This window comes from Fusarium verticillioides, chromosome 10 (assembly GCF_000149555.1).
Source record: "Fusarium verticillioides 7600 chromosome 10, whole genome shotgun sequence".
Taxonomy (NCBI): domain Eukaryota; kingdom Fungi; phylum Ascomycota; class Sordariomycetes; order Hypocreales; family Nectriaceae; genus Fusarium; species Fusarium verticillioides.
The window spans coordinates 1,904,907-1,922,216 of record NC_031684.1 but is presented as its reverse complement, the minus strand read 5'-3'; the positions used below and the strand labels follow the sequence as shown (position 1 = coordinate 1,922,216).

The 17,310-nt window shown below is 48.2% G+C and overlaps 10 protein-coding genes and 1 non-coding gene across 13 annotated transcripts; 5 read left to right on the top strand and 6 right to left on the bottom strand.

Moving 5' to 3' along the window:
• Positions 1 to 928: 928 nt before the first annotated feature.
• FVEG_08414 (hypothetical protein) lies at positions 929 to 1,270 on the top strand (the record flags this gene model as incomplete). Its single annotated transcript, XM_018897306.1, has 1 exon — positions 929 to 1,270. One exon carries the CDS (start codon positions 929 to 931, stop codon positions 1,268 to 1,270), a length of 342 nt encoding a protein of 113 aa, XP_018754926.1.
• A 607-nt stretch (positions 1,271 to 1,877) lies between these two features.
• FVEG_08415 (hypothetical protein) lies at positions 1,878 to 2,330 on the top strand (the record flags this gene model as incomplete). The annotated part of the gene is made up of 1 exon (XM_018897307.1): positions 1,878 to 2,330. The coding sequence occupies one exon, from the start codon at positions 1,878 to 1,880 to the stop codon at positions 2,328 to 2,330; it is 453 nt and encodes a 150-aa protein (XP_018754927.1).
• Positions 2,331 to 2,451: 121 nt separating this feature from the next.
• On the top strand, positions 2,452 to 3,069 carry FVEG_08416 (hypothetical protein; the record flags this gene model as incomplete). The annotated part of the gene is made up of 1 exon (XM_018897308.1): positions 2,452 to 3,069. One exon carries the CDS (start codon positions 2,452 to 2,454, stop codon positions 3,067 to 3,069), a length of 618 nt encoding a protein of 205 aa, XP_018754928.1.
• A 303-nt stretch (positions 3,070 to 3,372) lies between these two features.
• Positions 3,373 to 4,059, bottom strand: FVEG_08417 (hypothetical protein; the record flags this gene model as incomplete). The annotated part of the gene is made up of 1 exon (XM_018897309.1): positions 3,373 to 4,059. One exon carries the CDS (start codon positions 4,057 to 4,059, stop codon positions 3,373 to 3,375), a length of 687 nt encoding a protein of 228 aa, XP_018754929.1.
• A 356-nt stretch (positions 4,060 to 4,415) lies between these two features.
• On the bottom strand, positions 4,416 to 6,038 carry FVEG_16319 (hypothetical protein; the record flags this gene model as incomplete). The annotated part of the gene is made up of 6 exons (XM_018905569.1): positions 4,416 to 4,614; positions 4,664 to 4,816; positions 4,862 to 5,066; positions 5,117 to 5,403; positions 5,449 to 5,535; positions 5,581 to 6,038. 6 exons carry the CDS (start codon positions 6,036 to 6,038, stop codon positions 4,416 to 4,418), a joined length of 1,389 nt encoding a protein of 462 aa, XP_018754930.1.
• Positions 6,039 to 7,218: 1,180 nt separating this feature from the next.
• Positions 7,219 to 9,338, bottom strand: FVEG_16320 (hypothetical protein; the record flags this gene model as incomplete). The annotated part of the gene is made up of 2 exons (XM_018905570.1): positions 7,219 to 7,231; positions 7,324 to 9,338. 2 exons carry the CDS (start codon positions 9,336 to 9,338, stop codon positions 7,219 to 7,221), a joined length of 2,028 nt encoding a protein of 675 aa, XP_018754931.1.
• A 273-nt stretch (positions 9,339 to 9,611) lies between these two features.
• FVEG_08419 (trans-aconitate 2-methyltransferase) lies at positions 9,612 to 11,142 on the bottom strand. Its single transcript, XM_018897310.1, has one exon. It carries the CDS (start codon positions 10,791 to 10,793, stop codon positions 9,915 to 9,917), a length of 879 nt encoding a protein of 292 aa, XP_018754932.1. The 5' UTR covers positions 10,794 to 11,142; the 3' UTR covers positions 9,612 to 9,914.
• Positions 11,143 to 11,728: 586 nt separating this feature from the next.
• Positions 11,729 to 12,391, top strand: FVEG_08420 (hypothetical protein; the record flags this gene model as incomplete). The annotated part of the gene is made up of 1 exon (XM_018897311.1): positions 11,729 to 12,391. One exon carries the CDS (start codon positions 11,729 to 11,731, stop codon positions 12,389 to 12,391), a length of 663 nt encoding a protein of 220 aa, XP_018754933.1.
• Positions 12,392 to 12,816: 425 nt separating this feature from the next.
• On the top strand, positions 12,817 to 12,906 carry FVEG_16321. Its single transcript has one exon. It is a non-coding gene; the product is annotated as a tRNA-Arg (tRNA).
• Positions 12,907 to 12,977: 71 nt separating this feature from the next.
• On the bottom strand, positions 12,978 to 14,154 carry FVEG_08421 (hypothetical protein). The gene has a single exon (XM_018897312.1). The coding sequence runs from the start codon at positions 14,057 to 14,059 to the stop codon at positions 13,091 to 13,093; it is 969 nt and encodes a 322-aa protein (XP_018754934.1). The 5' UTR covers positions 14,060 to 14,154; the 3' UTR covers positions 12,978 to 13,090.
• Positions 14,155 to 14,358: 204 nt separating this feature from the next.
• On the bottom strand, positions 14,359 to 17,034 carry FVEG_08422 (hypothetical protein). 3 transcript variants are annotated; one of them, XM_018897314.1, is made up of 5 exons: positions 16,875 to 17,034; positions 16,292 to 16,817; positions 15,764 to 16,241; positions 15,193 to 15,716; positions 14,479 to 15,135 (listed from the first exon to the last, which is right to left on the bottom strand). In XM_018897314.1, exons 2-5 carry the CDS (start codon positions 16,726 to 16,728, stop codon positions 14,649 to 14,651), a joined length of 1,926 nt encoding a protein of 641 aa, XP_018754936.1. In that variant the 5' UTR covers positions 16,729 to 16,817; positions 16,875 to 17,034; the 3' UTR covers positions 14,479 to 14,648. The 3 variants fall into 3 exon arrangements, with proteins under 3 accessions (XP_018754935.1, XP_018754936.1, XP_018754937.1); XM_018897315.1 differs by having other exon boundaries at positions 14,502 to 15,135; positions 16,292 to 16,821; positions 16,875 to 17,008; XM_018897313.1 differs by having other exon boundaries at positions 14,359 to 15,135; positions 16,292 to 17,022.
• Between the last annotated feature and the right edge of the window lie 276 nt (positions 17,035 to 17,310).

Sequence of the window (17,310 nt, the reverse complement as noted above, 5' to 3'; positions counted from 1 at the left end):
TCGCGGGCGCCTTTCTCGTCACCTTCTCGGAAGTGGAGGGGGCGGTACCAAATGCATGCATCTGACAATACCTCTTTAGTAGGGTGTCCTTCTCTTATCTCTGGGTATTCAGATAGAATTCTATCCCGTATCTCAATGAAAGAGGGAATGCCACCTTCTCTAGAGACAATGCGAAGTAAAGCCATGTGTATGACGGATGCTACGGCGTGTGCATAGCAGATGGGCCTTCGACCCCTGGGGGGTAGGCCTACCCAGAAATCCCCCCCCCCCCCCCGCCGGAGGTAGATGGCGATGCTTGATGTCTTTATTTGTGTCTTTGTCATATTGCGTTCCCCGGACTTCGCACCTATAATGATCAATTGAAGAAAACAATATCATTTATCACTTCTAGATCTATATAGACACTGCAATAATCTTAGCAACATATATCTAGTAATTTATTATACAAATCTCTATAGGTACTATAACTCTAATTAATAGTCAATTATTAATTTAGCATTACTTCTTAACCTAATAGTATTAGCTGCCTATAATTATACTATTTTCTGAGCAGAGGTTTTAATTAAAAGACCTAGAAAACCATCTGCAGATCTCATTTTGTCTCTCATAACAAATCCGATTACATGTCAACAAAGGACCTGTACTCGGTGGGCGTTTTCCAATATGCTTTGACTGCACGACAAGTCACTCCAATCCATGCTGCGCGATTCTCATTAAGAGTTCAAATACCTTCCAAAGACTTCAAAACCAGTTCATCTCTAGTAAGCGAAGGTCCATGTTGCATAGTTGTGACATCAGGTTTATTCTGAGGATCCCAGATAAGCGAACCCTACGTCATGTCCCAGGTTACGTCATACACCAACATAGGATATAAACCGATCATCAAGCCAAGCCAAGCCTTACCCAACAACCGTCAAACCCCATCAAAATGTCAAAAATCATCGACGACGTCAAGACAGGCCTTAAGGGCATCCGCGGAGCCGGCGACGCTCTACGAGGCGAAGTCCTCGACGCAACAGATCAAGCCTTTGACACCGACCCCAAACACCCAGAAACTCTCAAGGATAGCGCCGATAATAGAGCTATCGCTGACAAGGGAAAGCAAGATATGCGAGGTGCTGACGATATGATTGCTCGTCGGGAGTGGAAGAAGAAGGGCGTCGAGCCACCTGCGCACGTACAAAGAGACGGTGAGAAGCCGTTGGCGACTGATAGGCCTAACGAGGGTTTGGGTGGATATCCAGATGAGAAGCCGCCTAGATACGCCTAGGATTAATGCCTGATAAATGTAAGATTCCGCAATCATCTTTAAAATAGATTTAATAAATTAACCGTCGATCTAGCAGTTGCCACGTCACTCAATCTTTGAGATACCTGTTGATAGGATTGTTAATTTTATACAATAACTTGTACACCTTGGAAGTCCATGTCTGCTATCAAGTCTAACGCCTGAATATGTTACAACTCGGAGCAAGTACTCTATCAAAGCTCAATCAAGACAGGAAACAAACCTGAGCAAGGAGAACCGAATCCGCGGCAGTCTTTCAGTTGAATTGAAGATTCTGCTTACTCACACGCTTCGGTCATCACCGTAACACTCACTAACGGTGCTTAACTTTACTGGCAGCCGACATGGCATCAAGTCAATGAGTGTACCTGAACCAATATCCGCAGCCAATAACAGCGGTGGTGCTTAAAGAGATTGGTTGGGTATCGGCAACCTGAGTTTATCCGATGTCCGGATAGTGCGCGTTGACAAGGTGCTAATAAAGCTGGCGCTTACTTCTTATTTTCGGGGTGTCTTATCTCTGAAGCTTGCGCTTTGGTCCATCGTCAGCGAAATACAAGCTCAGAAGCGAGGAATAGTCGACGACACTATGAGTGGCGCGTCTTTGCCCAGTGAACGCTTCTCCTTGGTTGCATCCTTCTACGGCCCAGGAAACATCGCCTCGTGGCTCTGCATGGTGGTCTCCGTCCTGACCACTTGGTGCTTGAACACGGAGTATCGTCGTAAAGATAGCATCAGCGCTGATCTCGTTGTCGTTCTAGCAGTGCCAGGTGTTGCAGCAGGGCATGCTATCTACATGCTTTTCTTTGGTAGTTCAAACCATCAATCGATCCTGCATCTGTTTACCAGCACAGATTCAGAAGTAGTGAGGCATGCGGCGGCTGCAGAGGCGGCGCTCGACGTATGCGAAACATTTTCTGCGATAGCCGTCCTTCTGGTGTTCGTCTCCATGTTCTTCGGTCATCTGAAGCGTACACTGGCCGTTGTTGCTGTTGGCCTACTGGCCTTCTCGACTGGAGGCAGTTGTGTTCACACAGAATGATGGGGAGTCAGCGTATCGGACACCAATTTAACACGTCCGTTTCTCTTCAATTTCTTCGAGATTATGATGTCGTTAGTGGGTCTTTGTGGCAGTATAGCTCACTGTCTTCAGTATTCTTATAATGTGGCTACGCTTAGGCGTGGTCGAGGAACCCGAGGAACAAATAGAGATGGAGTCCGCCGATATCGAGCTCGAAATAGAAGTGAGGGCGGCCCTGAGCGGACAGGCTTTGGATGTAGATTCGGCGGTGCGGTGGGAGAACCAACAATCCGCCATGGCACTCCAGCTCACCGAGGAAGAAGCCCGAGATGGAAATCCAATGCGATCTTTGACGCTGCTTTCGATCTTCTTCCTCCCCTTCTCCTTTTTTGCTACTCTAGCCTCTACAAGCACGCCCTTTGGAGTGTTTGGAAGAACCAGTTTCACGCCATCGCCGAACTCGGGCGCTACCGTCCTGTTCTTCGTTCCAAGAACCACGACTGATATTACAGAACTGGACCAGATGGTATCCCTCTGTATTGGCATCATCGCTCCTTCTGTTCAGCCTCTGGGACACGCTCAAATCTCGAAAGAAGGAAGAGTCGAGGGCCCGGCAAAAGACCAGGCAGCAAGCAGCACACGATCGGAGGAACTGGCGCCAAGCACGGTCTTGAATGCAGGGCTTAGTCTCCTCCGGCAGGTAAATGATGAACTTGATGAGACTTCGGTACGCAACGCGAAGACAAGAGCTCTTGGATAAGCGAAATTTAATAATGGTCAAATTGTTTAGGATGGTGGGCTCGTAAGATGACTTGCAATCTGACTCAGTGGCTACTCTTTTATCTCTGCCGGTTGCACCAGGAGGAACAAAACGCCATCAATTCGATTCGGAATTCAAGGGGTATTGTTTATTATATGGATGTACCTTCTGTCCTAATCCTAGTTGCCACATCAGTAGGGCACTTCTTATAGTCCTTAGCAGCACCGTTCATATAGTCCACCAAAAGCTCTCCATACCACGTATCAATAGCCTTAGGCCGCCATACCCGCCCCAATCGTATCATCACCCTTTCTCAAACTTGGGCACAATCTCTCCCATAAACTCCTCCATCGTCAATGTATGGGGCGCATATTCCTTCTTATTATCATCAGGATTCTCCCTCTCACGATGTAAGTTCGACTCCACCATCGGCGGGGCAATCTCAACAACGCGAATCTTGGTGTTCTTCAGTTGAGTGCGCAGGTTCATGGAGAAGAAGTGCAACCAGGCTTTGGTGCCATTATATACAGGGTTGATGACCGAGAAGGGAATGTAGGCTAGACCGCTGGTAATGTTGACGATGAGCGCGTTGGGCTTGGTTTTGAAGTGAGGGATTAAAGCGAAGGAGAGATGCATCGGTCCTCGGATGTTGATATCAATCTCCTGGTCTGCCTTTTCAAGGAAATCATCGTTCTTGAGGACGTCGATTGGGCGCTGAACACCAGCGTTGTTAATAAGACAGTCAAGCTCCGGATGTTCGCTGGTGATTTTCTTGACGAAAGCGGGGATATCGGCCGTCTTGCCAGTATCAAGGACATAGTAACCCGCAGCACCGATCTCCTGAGTCGTAGACTTGAGGTTCGACTCAGTTCTCCCAGCGAGAAGAACCTTTTTGCCCTTGGAGATCAAATACTCGGCTAGTGCACGGCCGATACCGCCGCCTCCACCGGTGACGACGGCGCAGTTGAACGCGAGACCATCTTGCGACATTTTGAAGGTTTCTGAGATCTACAACAAACGAGATGATGATGTTGTCAGTTTGTGAAATGGATCTGCAATTTTTGCGTGTACATATATGAGAATGAGGACGGAAGTTCGGCACTGTAGTTGTACTGGTGGTGGAAACTGAGAGATGTTCGCGTCATAGGCACTAACTCCAAAATGCAAAAGAGGCTAATGATCCGGACGATAAATCTCCACAATAACTCAACTCCGATAAACACGATGGGTCCGATAGCGATCGACGAGATGATAGTGACGTAAAACCGACAAGTTTGCGGATTTATATCTATTTCCAAGCCGAAGCCGATCCCTGCAAGCAACATGATCTATCTCGGCGATAATGCTCATATCTTTCCTATATCCTCACAGAGAATCTTTGCTATTTTAAAGTCCTGCTCTATTGCCGGACTGGAAAATGCACCTGCTTCGAGATAATTGAGAGCAAAGGTTGTCCATTTTTTATTGACATCTGATACAATGTCGCGGATGTAGGGGTATGGTGAGACACTGAGAGCGTATATGACGCATATTTGGCCGAATATTCTGGGATCCAATTAGAAGTGATATGAAATAGAGGGAGGGGTAGTATTACTGGCTGCAGACGAAGAATTTAAGAGGATTGCAGCTCCTCATTGTGTCGGTGACTTGAATTACGGAAGCCCAGGCGAGGACAGCACTTATTGCATCGCGGCATTTTCGGAGATGTCCTTCGGTGAGAGATGCTGGCCTTTCCAGAGCTCGGTGGCTGTTCGTGTCAGTATCTTGAAGAACAATGTGTCAAGGTGCTTACAGTAGAGGTCGACCGATGTGATATCTCGCGACAAAGTATCTCGCATGCAACCAAGCCGTCACAAGCGCATCGGAAGGAGACTCAGCTTGCGTTAGTGGCGATTTCGGATCAAACTGAAGCATAGGCGGTAGTCGTTCCCTCCATTGCTCCAACTGCCTGATAAGTTCATCCTCAACAGGCTCAGGCGGATAATCCGCCGTAGGATCTACCACGATCAGCATAATCCCCCCATCTATATCGCTCATCAAGACCTACTAAAGTGAAACAAACTATTCCTCGCTCTCGTTAAGATAAGCCGATGCGCAAGTTGTGATAAGAAATGATAGTGAAAAAACGGATCATCGCCTGGATATCGAAATGAACCAAAGGATGCAATATCCTGGGCGGAGATGAACTTTGGCAAAGCGATGTGTTCTTCGAGATGTAGGGAATTACTAGGCGGGAGGTTCAGTTCTTGCGATAGGACGGCTTCGAACATGCTTGTTATCCAGAAGAGGCGGGACTGCATATCCAGCATCCATTCATCCCGATCTCGTGATAAGCTAGAAGAGTTAGATGGGTATTTTATATGGTGGAAGGTAGCTTACTTGTTCCAGAAGTAGGCGCTGCATGCGCTTGCTTTGCTGAGCATTGCCCACCAATCTATAGGTCTCAAAGCCTCGGCGTAGAACAATCTATCAGCGTTAGCTTTGATCTGACCCTTTATTCGGCGATCTTACCCTGATAGAAGATAGAACTGGCAAGCCTGTAAGTCCTGTTCGCACATCAAAAACCCAAACCGTTTCCTCGCCTCATTGAAAAAGTCCAATCCCGGCATATCAGCATCTTGCCCTACATACGGACTCGACGCCGGCGTCCCAGCAAACCCAGCTTCCTGCAACGCTTTTTGCCCCATTGACCCAAGGGCCATAACAACGAGAACTATACAGCTCTCAATGCAGATCCCAAAGTTCCCATCAATCGCAACACCGAGGGTTCGTTGAAAATACGTCTTCTGATCCAGAATTGGATTTGCAAGATTAAATGTCGTGAAATAAACATCAGATAACTGCTTCAACGTCGCAATACTCAATTTCGACAGCCAATCCGATGAGATATCAACAGACGCAGCGTGCGGGAGCTTCGGCCGTGAAGCTTCAAGGCGTGTTGAGTAGGTAGCGCCTTGCATCTGACACATCAACTTTACGAATTCAGGCAGTGCGGATTGAATCGCCGGCCAGAAGAGCACTTGATGCGCGCTGAAGGAGATGGCGGGATTTGGATCAGTTGCTGCAGCTGGCGAGTCAATCGTTTCATGGCGAAGAAACGATGGCACGCCGAGGACTTCGCTTGAGTTTGCAGGAGATCTAGGGTTGAAAGGTCGTAAAGCGGCGGCGATGGAGCGATTTTCAGTGGGATGTGAGTCGTGAGGTTTTTGAATCGTCGATTTTACCTTCTATGCGACGGGAGGATGTTGACGATCATGCCCGAGAGAAGCCTCATTCCTGACGCTGTTAGTTTTAACATTTCGGTGAATGAGTCCCAGACATACCGCGTTGCTTTTCTTTGGGTGAATTTACATTGAAGACCTAGGGATTTACAGAGTCCACATGGGAAATCTTCATCGCATCTTGTCTTTTTCTGGCGGCAGTATTCACATGCCTATCATGTTTGAATCATCTCATCCGCAGTGAGTCGAGGGGGAGCTTACCTGTCTTGCAATGAAGCCTCTTTGTCTCTTTGATGGAGGTCCTTCATCTGAGCCATGTGCCTCGATGGCAGGACTGCTTTCTTCGCGATCTGCCATCCAGGATTATTGGTGTTGTTGATGAATTGTAGTGTTGTCCGGGGAGGAATGGCAAACTCCGGTCATGGCACGTGCAGAAATTTCTGTGGTGCTTCGATAGATGCATATTTCACTTGCTACATACATGTTGCGTTCATAGAAGTCATCTTCTTCCCTCCAGTCAGTACTACACAAAGCAATAATTCAGTGCTTAATTGAAGACTACTCAATTTATTTTCAAATAGCTTTTTGTCCTATTGAAATCAATCAATTAATTACCCTCAAAGTAAGCTCTTTACAATCCTTCCGCTTGACTCTGGGCCAGTTCCATTTCTAACTCATTGTGCAGCAAACACTAGTCCTTATTGTATCTATTAGTCTCTTTCATCTGCTCCCCAAGTCTTAGTGAATCAGCATTATCGCGATATTAAGCGCCAGACCAGCCAGACTTATATGTCAACGGAATGCTAGCTGCTAGACTTCGAGCAAACGTAACAGCACTTTTAAAAATTTTCAATAATAATAATAATAATAATACTAGTATATAGAAAGTTTAAAGCAAGCTTATACTACTTATATCTTTCTTATTATATTAAATAGTAGTTCTATAATAAGGTTAAGTTATTATATATATAACTATTACTATACTTAAGATAGTTTTACCTGCTTATGAGCATTACCTACAGTCAATAGATACGCCTTCATCTGTTTGTCTGTCATACCCGCAGCTCGATAAACCGTCTCACCGCCCGCCACCTCTACAGCTTGCCCTACAGCCTGCCAAGCATTTCCTAGTGCTGTAAATCTTGTCCTTAGAAAGAATGTCGCCATGATGGTAGTAACTAGCGCTATATGTATGCCTACGATGGTACAGAAGATTATGAATCCGCGCCATTGCACAGGGATAATGACGTCCTGCGAGAAGCGAGCGCTCGCCTCTGCTGAAACATCGAACTCGGCCGTATAATCTGAATATGACATTTGGAGCAATGTGAAAAAGAGTGCCTGCATCGCCAACGCCGCATTGCTGTCTGTGTGGGCTAGGATCTCTTGGAACAGTCCGATATGGGCGCGATGTGGCACTAATAACGGCAAGTCATCCCAATTCTCCCGTTTTGACAGGCTCAAACTGACGTTATATCTTCCGGTTCTCAGGGCTGTCCAGATGTAATTAATCGTGTTTGAGGTATTAAAGGTAATGCTGGCCTCGGCAGTGCTCCAATTACCTGGCGATGCTAGCTTAAGTAGACCTCGCTCCAAAGAAGGGACTGGGGCGAGTGTCGATCCTAAAAGGGATCGTACAGCGTTGCTCCGATACGTGCCCGTGGTTATATTCCACTGCAGGGTGGGCTCAAAGCCGTCTTGAGAACTAGCGGCAGATATCTTGTAGTCCCATGGGATCGGGTTAGCGAAGCACAGGGTCGCATCGATGCCTGTATCCGGGGCCCCATTGATGCCAAAGGACTGCCATGTTCCTTGGGATTGGCTTGCCCTGTCACTTTCCAAGATAGTCACGGGTTCGTTACCACCTAGGCCATTTTCTCGCCAATTCTCAAAGCCAGAGGTGGCGTTGATGAGTAGATAGGCCTTGGTAAATGATGATAAATCTGGTCGAACACCGCCTTTGATAAACGCAAGATCTGAGTCCATTGGGCAGAGAGACATTCTTTGCTGCAGCGGTCTATCACTGACTTTGCCTACATCCACCATGCATGCGAAGCTTGAGGGATCTGGATATGTGGTGTCGAGACCTTCGTATTCTCCATGTATAGAGACTGAACCACCTAGAGACAGCATATATACGTCTGTCAGATTGATGGTATGTATGCTTAGCCGAGGACGAATGCATATGACACGGGCGTCGACAACAGTGGCAGGCCCCTCGTAACTTCGTAGAGTGGCGCGTCGGGTTGAGTTGTTAAAGGGAAGAAATGCACGAGCTATGGCTCCCGTATCATAAACACCGTCACCCTGAACGGGTGGCGTTGATATCTCAGCGAAGCGGAGATAGGACGATGGACGGCTCGTCCAGTAATCAACACCCGCGTAAGGATTGAATAGATTGGCAGACGAGTTCTCGTCTTCACTGGAAGGGTACTTGAAACCAAAGGCGACATTAAGAGCAGTGGGGTCGTTGACAAGACGGGCGGCGCTCAAGTCGGTCAACAAGATAGTGGAAGTGAACTGCGTAACAACGCTTGCTATCAGCAAAGCAACCAGCAATCCAGACTTGAAAAGGTTCCCTGGGTCGAAAAGCTGTCGAGATGCAGTAAATGCTAGCTGGAATGGCCCCGCGGTTTGACAGCGTGTCAGTGATAGGCGAGCGAGGTCCGGCAGCAGGCAACCGTTGTCCTCAAGAAAGATAGAGGCGATCATCTCAGTGGCGGTGGCAGCCTGTGCTCCAGCGACCACGCGGTAGACGAGCGAGGAGATAGTGATGGACCTGAGAAGCCATCCTGAGCCGAGAATGCGTCGCAAAATGTGTGAGCTGGGTCTGTCGCCTTCGTTGACGGATGCAATGGCACCCCACCAGAGGAAGCCTAAGAAAGTGACCACAGCAGCAATAACGACAGTGCCTAATGATAGTACCAGAATGCGCACAAGGCCTAGCCTTTGAGTGGGAGAATGCTGGTGCTGGGGCCGGGACTGTAGATCCGACGGATCGTTGGAGACACATTCATAGACCTGGCCTTTATGGTATGAAGACGGCATGGTCAGCTGTCATAAGGCTACATGCCCGGAAGGACGTAATCTTAGAGTAGTGCCAAAAGATAGATAACACAGGCAGCAGTGAGTAGTCCCACCAAAGGTACTAACGACCATAATTAAGTAGGGCAGCAATAATGGACATGAGTTGACTTATCAATATCTATGCCCCAGTCAGCTGTACAACGCCCACACAGACTAATGCAAAGTAAGGAGCACGTGTTGGACTCTAAATAATAGTTTATCAAGAAATTCCTCTCTCACTGGCTAGTTTTTTAAGGCTGTACGCTTTGACTGTTTTTATTGACTATGGCGCCGCCACAGCTGAAGATACGAAATGGGGAGGGACAGAAGTATGTACACATGCAATGCGTGAAACAAATTTGGCTTATTGGCCACGTATTATCACTTATGATATATCCCACGCCACGGCGGCTATCGCGCACATCCCTTGGCCCGATCGCACAGCTAAAGTCCATCCCCAACCCCACGACAGATTTTCAGCTTTGCACGGTCTTTTACATCGGTTTCACTGGGTGTTCTCATGCCTACAATAACATGTGCAATACTTCGCCTCCATATTTACGCCTTTGTCGCAACAACAAACAACCGAGGAAACGGCAAAAGAACTTTCCCATCTTTCTGCGCGGCATAACCCTTCTTAAGCTTACTCAAATAAGCCTCGACGAAAGCCTCCTGCTCAGACTCCGACAATGGATCTAGGTATGGTCGGAGACCAGTACCCTTGACCCACTCAACAATGCCCTCATGATTTTCCATAACATGCATGTAAGTCGTCTGCCAAATATCAAGATCAGAGCACAAATATTTCAATCCATCCCAAATCTCAGTTGCCGAAGGAAACTGGTCTCGGGAGTAATTGGCAGCTTTGAGTTTCTCCGTCCAAGGCATATTGGGTGTATCCGCCGTTTCTCTCATCAAAGCGTGACTCGGCTCATGAAGATTAAATGGGACCTGGAAAGCAAGACTTCCACCAGGTGCAACATGCTCAAGAAGCTTCCTCACAATCTCAATGCGTTGCCCATTAGGCAACCATTGAAAAACAGCATTGGAGAAGAGAACGTCAACAGGTTCCTCAGGCTTGTAGGTCAAAAGATCAGCGACTTCGAACGAAACATTGGGAAGAGTCTGTTTCGCCTTCTTGATCATGTCAGCTGAGGAATCAAAGCCCGAGACGTGAGCGTTGGGATAGCGCTCGGCTAGCACGGCAGTTGAGTTGCCGGGACCGCAGCCAACGTCCACGACGCGCTTGGGAGACGTGTTGGGAACGTGGGCGAGAAGATCTGTTGAAGGACGGGTGCGGTCTTTGAGGAACTTGACGTATTGATCTGCGGACCATTTATCCTTGGACGAAGCCATGGTAGCTGAGAAGTAGCGGTTTGGTTGTTGGGTGAGAGAGGTGAGAAGATGACGTCGTGATAGTGAAGCGACGCGTGACATTGTCAATTAGAGACTTATTGGTGGGAATGTCAGTCTAGAGAGTATTGTTAAGTTCTTGGCATGAAGTAGATGGAGGGTATCGTATTTATATTCGTATTAGCCAGTGCCGTGACTGATAATATTATTCGGTCGCATGCCATTTGACAGACTGGGATTGAGTTTCCTGCGAGGATGATGACTTCAGCCGAGTCGGACTCCGATTGCCAAAACCGAGAGAGTGGGACTGTCTCGGTTCAGATTCGGGCTATCGGATGTATTTCTCGGAGACGAGCAGGACCTCGTAAATGAATAGAATTTTTACGATGATCTTCGTATAGTTATGTGAGAACTTTTGAAAGGTGTATGTACTTATTTGTATTAGACTGGATATGCATGGTTGTGGCGGTTGTGGATGATTCGCCTGAGCTGTCATGTTACAGTGGCTCCATCATGGACCGCATTAGATCCATAGCTCTGGCAACTGGCTTCAACAAGGCAAGAAATATCAATCGGCCCTCAATTTAAGTCATCTTTACATCAAAGAAAAGAACTGGATAAAACAGTTGTAGGTTCAGTAAATTTGCAAAGCAATTCGGAGTCGGGATGTTTGTTGCTTGCTATTCAGAAGCCCGCCAATCAGATTTGAACCACCAGTTCCGCGGAAGCAGGCTTACATGAGGACAGCCATCACGAACCCTCGAAACTCATCGCAACTTGACTAATCGCTTGTTATACCACTGTTTGTTTGTATTTGTCAGTTTCCTCCGCGCTCATGCTTAGTATTGGGTCTCTTTGGCGTAGTTCAGTTGGGGCAGTTATGTATTTAAAGCGATACAGCCCTCATAGGAAGAAGTTCGCTCAACACTTTATCATCTCTACTAGGACTTCCATCGTCATAGGAAATTCACACCCAGGGCCCCTTTCAAATATCATCATAAAATTCACATTTAATCGCAATGGCAGAAATGAAGCCTATCAAGTTGCTAGGAGTCCACGGACCCAATGCTGGCAAGATCATTCTTCTCTGTGAAGAGCTGGGACTCCCCTATAAGACAGAAATTATCCCTCTCCCCAACGTCAAGAACCCCAGCTACGTCGCTATAAACCCCAACGGGAGACTGCCTTCTATCCAGGACCCAAATACAGACCTGACTCTCTGGGAATCAGGCGCCATCATCGAGTACTTCACCGAAACTTACGACAAAGATAACAAGCTGAGCTTCAAACCCGGCACAGCTGAAGCCTACCACGGCCGTCAGTGGCTCTTCTTCCAGACCACCGGCCAGGGACCGTATTACGGTCAGGCGATGTGGTTCATCATCTACCAGCCACTTCCTGAAGCTCGTGAGCGCTACGTCAAAGAAGTCAATCGCGTGACCGGCGTGATGGACGGGCATTTGGCTAAGCAGGAGCCTGATGCGGATGGAAACGTTTGGTTTCTGGGTGGTCGGCTCTTGTATGTAGATGTCGCATTCTTTACGTGGCAGCATACAGCTGAGCCGCGAATTCCGGATGAGGAGTTCAATCAGGATGATTACCCGTTTGTTAAGAAGTGGGCTGAGATTATGCTTAGGCGCCAGAGTGTGCAGAAGTTGTTGAAGATCCAGGAGGCTAAATAGGCTTAGCAGAGCAGTATTAGAAGGAGTTTCGGCCTTTGACTGGCAAGTCATTGTTACGAAGTTTAAATAGTAGTACATGAATGTTACCTTGATTTCGGGTAAGGTTGTTGAGGAGATTCATACACGCTTTTCGTCACTTGGCCAGGGCTATGTATATAAAATTATCAGTTCATCTCGAGTTATGTCCAGTTGAGAAATTAATCCAAGTCTTTAAAGATAAGAGAAAGAAGTAAGTATCTAAATAGTTAAGATTAAACTACCCTCTCAAGAAATGTCTAAATAAGGGCAATAATCAATTACTGGTTGATTTAAATAAACAGAACGCTTTGTGTTATGATTAGCTACCCTATTCCTCGCGTCTTCACACGCGGGGACGCGTCGAGAACTTGAGCGTTCCTAGAAGCGAGCCAATCATGAACGGCTCCGGCCGCGTGGCCTAATGGCTAAGGCGCTAGATTTCGGTTTCCAGTTCCCGAATTCTCTAGAGATTCCAGGTTCGACTCCTGGCGTGGTCGATAATTCACTGGATCATATCTTTTGCTTGTCAATTGGCCTGCGAAGATGTTCTTTTTGCTGGTCATGTGCACATCGAGCATGGAAGGATGAAGGCTAACTTTATTTGGCGCATAACGGTCCCCGTTAAACAACGGCCTAAAAGTCAATGAATGAGTTAATTGCTAATCGACAGGTCCCAGTCCCTCATTCGTACTCATATTCAACGCTATACATGCACCGAATGTTCTTGTCATCAGGACACCATCCGTGAAAGACCAACGTATCCCCCGCCTCATTACTCGTCGCACCACCAGGCGCATCAAGTCCATAGTCCGGCGCCGCAATCAACGGCTCTTCCGCACGCGTATAAGGCCCCGACAGCTTATCCGCATAAGCATACTTGACATTATACAGCGGATCGCGAAAATCATGACTGCTAAAGAACAAGACATATTTCCCATTGCCGAGGCGTACGATGTTTGGCGCTTCCACAAGAACGCCGTCTTCACTGCCGATGCGATCAAAGATCTTGACGGCGTCTCCGATGAAGGTAATGCCGTCGCCTTGGATTTCTTGGAGCATGATTGGTGTGCCGCCCGTTGGACCTGATGCATCGCCTTCGATTTTATAGATGAGATAATCTTTTCCGCTGTCGGGGTCCTTGAAGCCGCTCGCGTCAATGGCACCTTTGAGATCATCTGGTCCGCAGACAAGAGGTTTCTCATCGTATGTATAAGGACCAGTTGCATTCTTTGAGCGCGCGACACCAATGCAATGTCTCCCAGCTTCAATCTCAGGACTCAAGTAAACGATGTACTCTCCACTGTCGATGCGGCGAATATCAGGCGCCCAGGTATTCTCGCCTGTCGTCCAGCCCTTATCGGGGAGGGCATCTTCCTGTTGCAGGGTCCATTCGCCGAGAAGATCTTTGGCTGTGGCGACTTGGAGTTTTCTATAGTTGTCTGGTGGACCGCCGTTTGTTGCGACAGCTACCCATGATCCATCTTCGAGTTGAATGATGGATGGATCTGGAAAGTCGGCGTTTATGGCTGGGTTGAGTGTCCCCTCGTGTTTGACGGTTAACTTTAGTGCGGATTGACGAATGATACCCGCTGAAACGGAGTTGAGAAGAAGGCCGAGCACCGGCCAGACGAGGCCTTGAGCGATCATCATGAACTTTATCTGGATACTTTAATCACGTACTCTTGCAAGAAGCTTTGGCATAGCTTCTATCCGTGCTTTTATACCCGAGATGATCTAGGCACAGCCCGCGATCTGCATTGCTCAGCTTGTTTCCACGTCAGTCGATCATGCCGTCAGCTGTCGATCACATCAGATTTCTCATTCTAATTTTAAAAATAAGCAAGGTACAGCTTCCTTTTAGGGCAAATCGCTGCGCATAACTGCAGAATAAGCATAGCCTGCCATTATGGTGGATATCGCTTCTAGGACAGGCGAATGATAATTCGGCATAATTGTTGTTTTCTGCTGTCATCATGCAAAGCGTTTTAATGACTTGTTTGTTGACCGCATAATGGACTTTCGGCAAGTTGACGCTCACCCTTTGGTGAGTGACGCGGCACCGAATTAGGATATTAAGGAACAAGCTTTGTGATGACTCAATGTCTAATTGTATGGGCTACTCTCTTGCATTATATGTATGAAAAGCGATCTTCTCGACTATGTACAACGGCAGAATGGGATACGCGAATTAGGTCAGATATCTTTCTAGCGGTCTCCGCGATGTGCGGTGGCCTTCGCTCTACACGCGGCAGAGACGACCATTCTGGGTAGGAACACCAGGAACTTGATCCGTGACATACCACCGGTCGCTACCAACACCCTGCAGCGCATAGAACAGACCGTTAGGGTCGACCTTGTCCTTGATGGTAAGAAGCTTCTTATACTTATCAGCACCATAGAAGGACTGCTGGAAGTTAGGCTCAGTGACATCAGCCTCAGAGGCGTATGCACCTCCGCCAGGTGTCACATCCCTCCACGGCTTCATCCAATCGTTTGTCAATGTCTTGCTCCTCTCAGCAACGACATCCCATGAGCTGCCCTCGGGGAAGTTAATGACAGAAATGGCCCACATAGCAGCGCCTCGCCAAGCAGGGTTGACAGCGTTATCGGGGTAAGGTCCTGGCCCTCCTGTGATACCGAAGCCAATTAAATCACCCCCCTTATCGGAAAGACCCTTGAGTGCACTGAAGGTCTGGTCGAATTTAACTGAGTCTACGAGGTTCTCACTAAGTAAGGAAACAGTTAGCTATAATCAGCACGACGATTGTGAGCGGAGTACTTACGTAGGGAAGAGACGACCAGCAGTCTTAGTCTTGGCACCACCAACAGACTCACGAGGGAATCCGACCGACCAAGCTCCATAGAAAGTATCATGCTCAGACGCGGTAACATCGGGCTCGATACCAAGGTCCTTCCAGGTCTTGAAAAGTGGTGCAGTCAAAGTCTTCAACTCAGCAAGAGTATGGTTGGGCGCAAACCAAGGGAAGAAAGAAAAGATGAGGCCGTCACCAGCTCCATGGAAGACACCCCAGTACTCATAGTTACCAGCATCGTTGAAGGTAGGAATTGCCTTCCAGTAAGCCTTTACAGCCTTCCAGAAGGTATCGTACGAGACTGTATCGCTGGTGCCGAAAGAGAATGTCATGACGGAGGCCTTGATCTTGGGGAATACCTTGACGGTGTATGAGGTGACGACACCGTATGTGCTTCCGCCACCGCCGCTGAGGGCCCAGAAGAGCTCGGTGTTCTCGTCCTGGTTGGCAGTGACAAATTGGCCATCGGCGGTCACAACGTCGATGCTGAGAATCTATGTCGTGTCAGTGTGTGCCATCAAGTCTATGCCAAGGTACTAACCTGATCGGCACCCATTCCGTAGAGAGGGGACATGGGCGAGTGTCCACCGCCAGCTAGGTATCCTCCAGCAAAGCCGACACTCAAACCTTCACCTCCAACAGCAGTGACACCATACTTCTCAGCAGCCTGATAAAGCTCAGCACCAAGGACACCAGCTCCAACCTTGAGGGCAGGTCCACTATAACCCTTGGTCTTGTAGGTCTTGAAGAACTGGATACCCTTGAAGCGTTGCATCCAGATCGACAAGGCGCCGGCACCGGCAGATCGCCCATTAAAGTCGTGGCCAGTGTTCTTGATGACAAGTCGCATGTTAAGCGACCGGGCTAGGTTGACAGCCAATTGTATGTGGCAAACGTTTTGCGCATCGACGACGTAGGATGGGTAGCCACCAAGGGTGCAGTTTCCTGTGACTTCCTCGCCCGGCTGGCATGTGCGACCTTCGTACAAAGGGTACATGACAGAGGTTGGGTCGGCGATACTTGGCAGAATTAGCGACAGCGTAGGTAGGGTAGTGCAGGGCTGACTTACTGCAGAGAGGAGTTGGACCAATTGTCAGTGACATAACTACATCGAGCCTTGTTGTAAACACCAAGGTTATCGTAGCATGAAGCTGCAATGGGAACAGTCTTGATGAGAGCGCCACCAGTGATCAAGTCAAGCAACTTCCAAACAGGCTCCTTCGGCCAGAGAAAGTCCCCAGGAAACGTCTTGCATTTCGTCTCAGTGCGCGAACTAAGACTTCGACGCTTGGTGGAGACATTCTCGGGGTAGAAGAGCGATGCATGATCGGGATCGATTTCATCAATCTGGGGAAGTGAGGCGTCCGTGAGCTGAAACGCCTCCTGAGCCAAGTAATCACCCTTGACAGTCTCACCGACCTCACTGGTCTGCTCCGAGTCAGCAGCGTAGGCTGCGCCGCCCATTAGGGCGAGGAGGCTCCCCAGAAGGCTGGGAGTGATGAGCATGGCGGCGGCTGTTTTGGGAATGTGGGCGACGGCGGGAAGATCGATGGGGAGGAAGGTGACAGTATGCAAGCCACTCACACGAAACAGTGCTTGCTTCAATTAGAACTTAAAATGTGACATGAGTGAACTTATTTGTATGAGCATACCTCCCTATGGTGGGCAAGAGATAGCGTTATGCAAGCGTCTTTGTCAGCTCATCATAATCTCCTGTCGAACGTCTCGGTAACGCAAGGTTCAGCTGGAACATGGGTTTGTGGGCGAAGGAATGTGCTATCTAGGGTCTTGCATTGGAATACTCTCCAGAACTATTAATTATCACCGTCGTTCGGTCTTGAAGCTTATGCAGCTGGGGCGAGGGGAGCACGGAGCGGGATATGTCGGCACGGAGAACCCCTGCGTCATGCAGCTTCTCTGACAAATCGGCTCCGGCTTCAACAGAGATTCAGTCAGGACATATCGGCGAGGACGCGCAATAAGGATCTAGTCTTCCCCGAGAAATTGCATGCATAGAACTCATAACGGTCTTAGCAGTGGGATTATAAGTTGCATCCGGACATAGGTCAGAGTTCAGGATGTCATTTG

Coding starts and splice junctions, on each gene's coding strand:
- FVEG_08419 (XM_018897310.1), bottom strand. CDS start 10,793: ATGTCACGCGTCGCTTCACTATCACGACGTCATCTTCTCACCTCTCTC.
- FVEG_08421 (XM_018897312.1), bottom strand. CDS start 14,059: ATGATGATCGCTCAAGGCCTCGTCTGGCCGGTGCTCGGCCTTCTTCTC.
- FVEG_08422 (XM_018897314.1), bottom strand. CDS start 16,728: ATGCTCATCACTCCCAGCCTTCTGGGGAGCCTCCTCGCCCTAATGGGC. Junction 15,717..15,763: donor ACGGAATGGGTGCCGATCAG/GTTAGTACCTTG, acceptor GACACGACATAG/ATTCTCAGCATCGACGTTGT. Junction 15,136..15,192: donor GCTGGTCGTCTCTTCCCTAC/GTAAGTACTCCG, acceptor TTCCTTACTTAG/TGAGAACCTCGTAGACTCAG.